The following is a 10000-nucleotide window of genomic DNA, read 5'->3' as shown; positions in this document are numbered from 1 at the left end:
CGATGCACTTGTAGTTCGGCTATGTTTGGCGCAGACATTTGGTGTAGAGGGAAAAAAGGAGCGGACCAAGTATAGTATAGTATAGACCCCTGGTGGAGTCTTGTCAACTAAGTGTTATACTGTAAACACAGCTTTGTGAAGCCCTCGCCTCATCGTCCGTAGAAGACTGTGCTGGTTGCACATCCGTGATAGTGATCATTTTGACGATCAACCTTGGCCACGCTTTCTTGCAGAGTTTTGTCACACTGTTTCAAAGTGAAAGCCTGCACTGATGTTTGCTGTGAAGCAGTAGGAGGATTGAACTGATATCATCTCCCGCCGCTAGCAGCATCACTGAATGTTTAATGTTTTCGATCTTAAAATGCGTTTGCATCGCTCCAGTGCTGTTGGAGTAAACCAACTCACTATCTGAACGTTACATAATATGCCCATGTTATTATGAGAGAGAAAGAAAAAGACCCAAATGTTTAACATTTGTGTTAACGTTTCAACCATTTAAAGGGATAGTTCACCCCCAAAATAACATTTTTTCTATCGATTAGTCACCCCATACCCAGACTAAGAGTTTTTGGCGCATTCCTAAGCCAATAATTTGATGAGCAGAGGTTCCGGTAGGAGACACAAAGAGAGACACAAAGGAGACTCTTTGTGTCTCCTACCGGAACCGCTGCCGGTTATCAAATTATTGGCTTAGGAATGCGACAAAAACAAAAAGATATCCATGATTTCAAGTCTCCATGGGGTGACTAATCGATAGGGAAAAAAAGTGCCTATCCCTTTAATTGATTAAACCTGGGTACCCCAGGGGTCTATATCCCCTCCTGTGTTTCCCCCTCTACACCATATCTCTTTGCTGAAAATAGCCAATCTACAAGTTCACAACGTGTCACTTTGCGACGTGTTGTAACTGTGTATTGTCACTTCTTTTAAAATAGGGCTTCATAATGCATTTTTAAAAGTATGAGTTATGGGGGAGACACCAAATGTATCCAGCTGAAAGGTTTGGGAACCCCTGGTCTAGAGTAGAGTATGTTTTCACATTGTGGCAGAATGACATATTCTCTTGCTTTGTGTGTCTCTTACTCACTCTCCCACCCTCCCATAACGCGCGTGTGTGTGTGTGTGTGTGTGTGTGTGTGTGTGTGTGTGTGTGTGTGTGTGTGTGTGTGTGTGTGTGTGTGTGTGTGTGTGTGTGTGTGTGTGTGTGTGTGTGTGTGTGTGTGTGTGTGTGCGTGCGTGCGTGCGTGTGTGTGTGTGTGTGTCAGGACCACCCCAGTATGGGCCAGCTGGCTGACAAGCTATTGGAAAATCACATTTACTCTGTCTTCGCCGTGGAGAACCAGCAGTATCAGTGGTATGAGGTAATCACACACACCCCCACCCACACACACACGCACGCACGCACACCCTTAGTCCAAATAAACAAACCTGTGGTGCATGGGACGCATACACACACACATAATCAAATACCCCAAGTATCAAATATCTAAGACATTCTTTCGAACATACATACACACGCATGCACACACACACTAATACAAACAAACACACCCAGGCGTATGTGCTCTAAAATTTGCGCTCAAACAATTACCTGCAATTTGGGCAGAAAACTTGTATCTCCATGTTTCATCTTTTTAAGTTTTTCTCATAAATGATGTAATCCATAAATTGGGAGAAAAAAGAAAGAAAAAAAGAAAACACATGAAAACGAATACATTAAAGGATTATAATAATTAAAATCAAAGAAGCTATACAGAACATTACAAAAAGAATCTCGATCTCATTCTCAATTAATCCCCCCCAAACCCTGACGCTGATACAGCACAGGTTCTCAAGGTGGGGTCCAGGGACCTCCAGGGGTCCTTTGGGGGGGTTCCGAGTGGTCCCCAGCAAAACTATTGATAGTTAGGATACGAACCAAATGGACCTTTTACGGATCTGTAACTCAGAGAGTGTGCAAATGGAACCAAATGGACGCTACTGAGCACTAAATCTGAGCACTTTTTTTGCAATTGTGTCCCTCTCCTCTATGCAGGGCTTGGTGGACTTCCTCCCAGGTTCCTATCTGGGCAAACTGGGCCTCTTCCAGGCAACCAACCTCATCGAGCTGGTGGTGGACGCATACAAGGTACACTCACACACACACACACACACACACACGCACACGCACACGCACACGCACGCACACACACACACACACACACACACACACACACACACACACACACACACACACACACACACACACACACACACACACACACACACACACACACACACACACACGCACACACACGCACATGCTTAGGTAAGAGTAGGGGTTTGAATTCTCTGCAGTGTGTCCATACAGTGCAGTATGAGCACGATTGCCTGTGTTTGCACGGCGTGCAATCTTTGCTGTGCTGCAGCTGAAAAGGAATAAAGTCCGCAATATTCCTTCAATGTTTGAAGGAATAAGCAAGTGGCAAGTTATTCCTTTTCTGTTATATCGCTGTTTGTCTAGCACCTGGGTGAGATTGGATGTGCATGCACTTAATCGCCTTAATCTTTGTTGCTGCACCAGCACCTCCTACGTGCTGAGGCGCGCCTGTCAGTGGGGTGGGGGGGGGTGTTGAACGGTGAAGAGTATAGGGTGGAGGTGCTACATCCTCCCTGTTTTGGCTCCTCACTTGAAGGTGAGCCAGTATATAGGGGCAGCAGTGACAAGATTCGGGAATTGGCCTAAATGAGCGTCGTGCGTAGACAGCACATGGAGCGTGGAAGCAGTTCAGGTCAGGAAACTCAGTGCAGTTCATAGCACGGCACTCGGTGCCACGCTATGAGCTTCTTGTATATCTGATCTTTTTGAATAGCCAAAGAAATCTAAAATGACAGAGATGCGTTCCCGGTCTTAATGGATTAAATAAGAGAGTGCCCAATTTTTAACAGGGAAGTTTGCATGGCTCATTCCTTTGCTTGCTGCTTTACTGCTGGTGTAGCAGTTGTGGCTCAGAGCCACTGCCTGATGACCAAAAGCCTAATATCTCCCTCGTGGGGCCAAGGGGGAATTTCCCTTTAGGCTAGTGGATAAAATGTTGGCTTTCCAGGCAGGACACCCGGGGTTCAAATCCAGGGCGTTACACTGGCTGTGCTACTGCCACTCTCCCCCTAACAATCAGCTAAAAAAAATTGTAAAAACTAAACAAATGCCAGAAACGTTAAGCCGGTGGTCCTCAACCTTTTCTGGAGCCTTCGCGGCCCATTATTTATATATATTAGATACAAAAAATACCAGGACATTTATTTTTGCATAATTATTTTAATGTTAATGTTATATTAACAGACTCTTTGTGTCTCCTACCGGAACCGCTGCCGGTCATCAAATCATTGGCTTAGGAATGCGACAAAAACTAAAACATATTCATTAATTCAAGTCTCCATGGGGTGACTAATTGATAGGAAAAAAAAGTCATTTTGGGGGTGAACTCTCCATTTAAGCCCCCCAACCTTGAACCGTGAACACTTTAACCCTTGAAACTTGAACCCTTGAACCTTGCCTGCTGTCCCTGGTGCTGTTGCTTATCATCGCTGCTCACCCTCCTCAGCTACCACCTGTTGTTTTGGATCCCTTGGGGAGGGTATTTGGAAGGCCTCCTATCGGAAGGGGAGATGTAGTGTGCTCTGTCTCAGAGCGACCTAAAAGCAGATCCCATTCATTGGCAAACCAAATAAATGTATTGCTCATTTTATATTCATTAAAAAAATACTTTAATTCAATTCATGGGTTTTCCTGACTGAACTGGGAGAAAGTAATTGGTAACTCTAAATAAATTAAACTCTCTCTCTCTCTCTCTCTCTGTCTGTCACACACACACACACACACACACACACACACACACACACACACACACACACACACACACACACACACACACACACACACACACACACACACACACACACACACACACACACACACACACATACAGACAGCACCTAACCGAATACCAAGCATTCCTTTGCATTACCGTTCTGACTGTAGACCCTCCCACGTTCGTTTCTATTGAGGTTGTTCTGTTTATTTTTAGCTGCCCTCTTTCCTCCCTCCCTCTCCCTGCATTTCATTCATTCTCTCGTTCTTCAAATGGCACAAATACTGTGTTAGGGCACGCTGGCTGTGGACAACAGAGAGCTAGAAGCAGTTTTAATTGAGTTTATGCCAGGGTCAGTTTCAGTGCTGTGATTAATGCACTGGTTGTCAAAGTCGGGCCCGGGGCCCACCATCGGTCCAAGCGGACCCTTACCGGTCTGTAAAGGCCAGTACATGCCCCTTCCGACGTCCTAACTTTTCTTGGGAAAGGGAGGTGATATCCTATATTAAAATTTGCTAATGGGAGGGCGGGCGGTTGGACCACGGCCAAGTCACTCTGACTCATAACCATAAACAAACCCTATACGCCCATTTATAGGCAGGACCACGGCCATGCCACTCTAACTCAGACATAACCATAAACAGACCCGACACGCCCGTATATATAGGCATGTTACTATGACTCAGACATAACCATAAACAAACCCGATACGTCCATAGGCATATATGGAGATCCGGTTGTCCAGAGCCACAGATCCAACCGCTATGGGAGTCGGGACCGACCGATTTAAAACACGGCGCACTTATCGGCAAGGACTAAAGGGAGTGCGTCGAGTTGTTCGGATATGTGGTTGTCCAGAACCGCCGATCCAACCGATACGCCCCAACCTCTAGCCACTACAAATTGATTAATTCTGAAATTCTGATGGGTGGTCTCAGAACTTGTCTATCCCCAGCTGTCCTGACTCTCTGAACTATAGTTCGGACAGCCTGTCCGAATCCCGACGTTTTTTCCAACCTCAGAAGGAGCATGTATTGGCCTTTATTCTGATAGTGTACAATGGGTTACAAATGGGCACACTCTCAGAGTTACAGACCCCAAAAAGGGTCAATCCATTTGGTGCCTTTGGTCCCTGGACCCGACAGAACCAATCTACAAGCTCACAACGTGTGCTAGTTTTCCACGACGCATTGTGCAGCTTGTAGCTCTGGCTATATTTTCGGTGCACAATACCGCCGTACGCCAAAGAGTAAAAGTTGGGCTCAAGTGCAGTTAGGAGGAGGTCTGTGCTGTCTGTGCTGCTTAGCAGGAGAATGAAGGGAGATGTTTTGGGGCGTTGAAGGCTTAATGAAACAGCGAGAACACTGATGAGAACAGGAGGCTACAGAAGGGTAAAGCTGCGCGCGTGTGTGTGTGTGTGTGTGTGTGTATGTGTGTGTGTGTGTGTGTGTGTGTGTGGGGGGGGGGGGGGGTTGTTAAGTTGGCAGCGCTCTAGGCTATAATCTTGCCTCAGGCACAGCACTCCATTGTGCGGCTGCAGAATAATATGCCGAATCCACAGATCGGTCCAATCACACACACACACACACACACACACACACACACACACACACACACACACACACACACACACACACACACACACACACACACACACACACACACACACACACACACACACACACACACACACACACAATCACACAATCACACAATCACACAATCACACACACACATGCAGCTGAAGCGTAGCACGCAGAACAGAGGCTGGCATTATAACAGCTATCAGATCACCACGGGAACCATGTGTGTCCTAATCACAGATGGATACAAAGACACTATTTTTGGATCTGCCTACTTCTTCCCATAAGCCCCGGTGTTTATCACAAAGACAGCAAGACAATGAGCGCTTTCTGAGGCCCATGTGACAACCTTCATTTATGTTCTCTCTCTCTCTCTCTCTCTCTCTCTCTCTCTCTCTCTCTCTCTGCCTCTCACTGTCTGTCTCTCTCTATATCTCTCCCTCCCTCTCTGTCCTTCTTTCTCTCTCTCCCTCCCTCCCTCCCCCTCTCTCTCTTTCTCCCCCTCTCTCTCTGCCTCTTTCTCTCCCTCCCTCCCTCCCTCCCTCCCTCCCTCCCTCCTCTCTCTCTGTCCTTGCAACTTCATCTGCTCACATACACATGATTCCTATCAGTGCACACTATATTTATTTACATACTTTAAATGTTGCTTTGTCATCTCTCTTTCTCTCTCTCTATTTCTCCCCCTCTATATCTTTCTGTCTGTCTGTCTGTCTGTCTGTCTGTCTGTCTGTCTGTCTGTCTGTCTGTCTGTCTGTCTGTCTGTCTGTCTGTCCACACACCCGTGCAGAGGTTGCTGTCTGAGGTGACGGTGTCAGTGTCAGTAGAGGACAGGGCGGTCAGCAGGTACTGGCTGTCTGTCTCTCCTCTGTGTCCGCCCGGCTCCACGGCCACCAAGCTCAGCTGTACCGGCGTTCAGCCTAACCAGACGGTATGCACACACACACACACACACACACACACACACACACACACACACACACACACACACACTCACACACACACACACACACACGTTTGTATTACTATATATATAGGATATCAACATTTTATTTGCCTTTTTTAACCATAAACCTAAAGCCGAAAAATAGCAGATCTACAGCTTGTAGATCGGCTATTTTCCAGTGTGCCGGTGCGCAATTAAGTATAAATCAGGCATAACTCTATCTTGAATCCCTAAACTAAATGTCTAATCCATGCTAACCCCAACCTGAATCTTTTACTAACTGTAAACCTATCTCAAAAGATCCGTCTTAACCATAAAATAACCATTTTTCTTAAGAGGACCAGGAACACCATCCTCACGTCTTAATTCTCAAATTCTATTAAACTTGTGGGGACATTTGGCCCTCACAACTATAGTGACACAAATACACACACGCACACACACACGCGCGCGCGCGCGCGCTCGCACACGCACGCACGCCAAACATTCACTGAGGAAAAGCATTGTCATGTGTTTCCACGCACTCCCCCATTCCAATTTAATTTCCTGTTTGAGTAACCAACTCTGTTTGAACTGGGATATTCATATCTGCAAAGGCCACTGTATACGTATATAGTAATACAGTATACAGTATATTAGCCTGGCGTGGCCAGACTAATATCACTGAGGGATACTTTTTTCACACTGGTAGATTCGTCTGGTTTTCCAGGCTAACATTATATAGCATAGAGCAGTGGTTCTCATAGTGTGGTCCTGGGACCCCCAGGAGTCCTCAGGTGGATTCCAGGAGGTCACCAGGAAAATGTGTTAATACAGCATCACAATCATTTTAACCACTTTTTCCATATTGTATACGTCTACAAGCTTGTACATCTCCTATGTTTTGAAAAAATATGTTATTTACAATTTAAGTCTTCTCTTCTTGGGGTCCTTGGCACAAAACATCTTCAAATGGGGGTCCAAATACATATCAATTTGGGGGTCCATGGAATGAAAAGGTTTGAGAACCACTGGCCCTATAGAGCTCTCTCTATAGGGCCAGTGGTTCTCAAACCAAGGGGAGAGTGGGAGGGGGGACAGAGGGACAGAGGGACAGGGACAGAAGGACAGAGCGACAGAAGGAGGGACAGAGGCAAACACAAGAGAACACAACTGCACCTGACATGTCTTTGTGTCCTGACAGGTTGCATATTGTCTAAAATTGTGTTGCAGATTAATCTTTTTCACAGATTTCATAGATAGCTTCATAGACTTGTTTGACAGCACTATCATCAGTGTATGCTGGAAATGTTAATGTGTATTTTCAGACATTTAACCACCACTCATTATTTCCCCCAGGTGTACTTCAACATCACCGTCGGGCTGCGATCCTGCCCCGCCGATGACAGCGACGAAGACGTGGCGGTGACGGTCCGTCCCGTGGGCTTCAACGAGTCCACCGTGGTCAGAGTGCGCTCCCATTGCCGCTGCCGCTGCGAGGCCGCGGCGGGGCTCTGCGACGGAGACGCCCAAACGCCGTGCAGCGGCGGCGGCCGGGGCGTCGTCCAGGACACCAGCAATCAGGAGGGCATCGTGGGAAAAATTCCCAGATAGAGATATGGACTCAGGCAGGGAGGAGGAGGAGGACATACGGGCCTGTAGGGCCGAAGGGACGGAGCTGGAGTGTAGCGGCCGGGGAGCGTGCACGTGTGGGAGGTGTCTGTGCGAACGGAGCAGGCTGGGCACCGTGTACGGGAAGTACTGCGAGAAGGACGACTTCTCCTGCACCTACGAACGGGGACTGCTGTGTGCAGGTGAGGCGAGGGGGGGACGGACGTACGTGCGTGTCTATGTGTCGAAAGTCCAAATGCACACATGTACACACCCTTCCGCACGAGTGTGTACATGCATGTATGTACACACACACACACACACACACACACACGCATGCATTCGTGGAGACACACACAAACTTGCACGCATTCATACACACACTAGGCTGCCCCAACGCTCCTGATTTCGTGTATAGAGGGCCGGGTGTATAGAGCCGGAGAGAGATTGCGCCTGATCCCATTGGTTCGCCGATCTGTCCGTCAACCCCCGCCTCGTCCACACAACATTACGAGCGACGCCCACTGCACTCTGGTTGGTTGGGGAAATGAACACTTCCTCATACTGCGTACACCGACGCGTTGGTCCAGGCTTTTATTTTTTAGCAAAACGAAACAATAAAAGCCTGGAGATCGAGGCTATACACACACAGACACACACACACACGCACACACCACGTACACAGATGCGTACATTTCACATGCACAGAAAGATGCGAACAGGCACATACACACACCTCTCTGTTTATTTTTTTTATTTATTTTTTTACTGATTTTTTCCCCCAATTTATTTGTTATTCCAATTCATTCCTCCCAAGCAGTGGTGGAAAAAGTACTCAAATGTTTTACTTAAGTAAAAGTACCAATACTGCAATATAAAAATACATTAAAAAAGAAAAAAAAAGTCCAGAATAAAAAATTTACTTGAGTAAAAGTACAAAAGTATTGGCATAAACATGTACTTAAAGTACTAAAAGTAAAAGTACTAAATATTTGAAAATAGCCGATCTACAAGCTCACAACGCGTCGCGATGCGACGCGTTGTGAGCTTGTAGATCTGCTATTTTCAAATAGCCTATGTATAAAATAGGGCTAAAGTGGTTAATGTATGTTTCATTATATCATAGTTTATATCTGAAAAGTAACTACTGTAGTAACTAAAGTTTTTAAATAATTGTAGTGGAGTAAAAGTACAATATTTGCCTCTGAGATGTAGTGGAGTAGAAGTAAAAATATTGGAAATTGGAAATACTCAAGTAAAGTACAAACACCTCAAAATTGTACTTAAGTACAGTACTTAGTTACTTTCCACCACTGCTCCCAACACACATTTCTGTGTGTTGTCACTGCTGTTGTATCCTACTGACTCATCTGCCCCCACTGGGAGGACGTAGTAGAGCCTTCCTCCCGCCCCAGAGACTCCCTGCTGCTGACAGGTGCCGTGATGTCACCCTCCTCCCCACCCGGCTTCCCTCCCCTGAACACGGGCCAATTGTGTTCGCATAGATGCTCGACAAAAGCCGGATGCACCACGGTGGATTCGAACCCACAACCTCCGCGGTGGTGGGCAGCTACACACACACCTCTCTAATGTTGTCTCTCTGATCTCAGGGCGAGGTGAGTGCGTGTCGGGCGAATGCTCGTGTGACGCCGGCTGGACGGGCGAGAGCTGCGGCTGCCCCGTTTCCACGGAGAGCTGCCGACCTGGCGGCGGCGCCGGGCCGCTGTGCAGCGGGCGCGGGCGGTGCGCGTGCGGCCGGTGTGCGTGTGACGACCCCCGGTTCTCCGGAACCTTCTGCGAGAGATGTCCCCTCTGCCACAGCACCTGCCAATCATACTGGTAACTGTCAATAATACAATTACAAACCACTTAGTATTAGAATCACAGGGTTTACAGGTGTATGTACAGTAGGTGAAATTGAATTTTCGTTGCAAGCTCCGTTATTTAGTAGTTTTCGGAAAGGGGAGGAAGGATAGAGAAGGGGTCTTCAACGTTTTTCAGGCCAAGGACCCCCTAGCTGAGAGAGAGAGATG

At 47.0% G+C, this 10000-nt stretch overlaps 1 protein-coding gene across 1 annotated transcript in view; it reads left to right on the top strand.

Moving 5' to 3' along the window:
- itgb8 (integrin, beta 8) overlaps nt 1-10000 on the top strand; it is a 38952-nt gene that overhangs the window by 20169 nt on the left and 8783 nt on the right. Inside the window, 6 exon segments of the mRNA XM_080443031.1 lie at nt 1266-1361; nt 2036-2128; nt 6222-6362; nt 7716-7955; nt 7957-8170; nt 9578-9806. Coding sequence (XP_080299157.1) covers nt 1266-1361; nt 2036-2128; nt 6222-6362; nt 7716-7955; nt 7957-8170; nt 9578-9806 — 1013 coding nt within the window.

This window comes from Gymnoscopelus braueri (assembly GCF_963280865.1).
Source record: "Gymnoscopelus braueri genome assembly, chromosome: 11".
Classification (NCBI taxonomy): domain Eukaryota; kingdom Metazoa; phylum Chordata; class Actinopteri; order Myctophiformes; family Myctophidae; genus Gymnoscopelus; species Gymnoscopelus braueri.
Note: the sequence above shows the minus strand (reverse complement) of the source record. Positions and strands in the feature narration are given on the sequence as shown.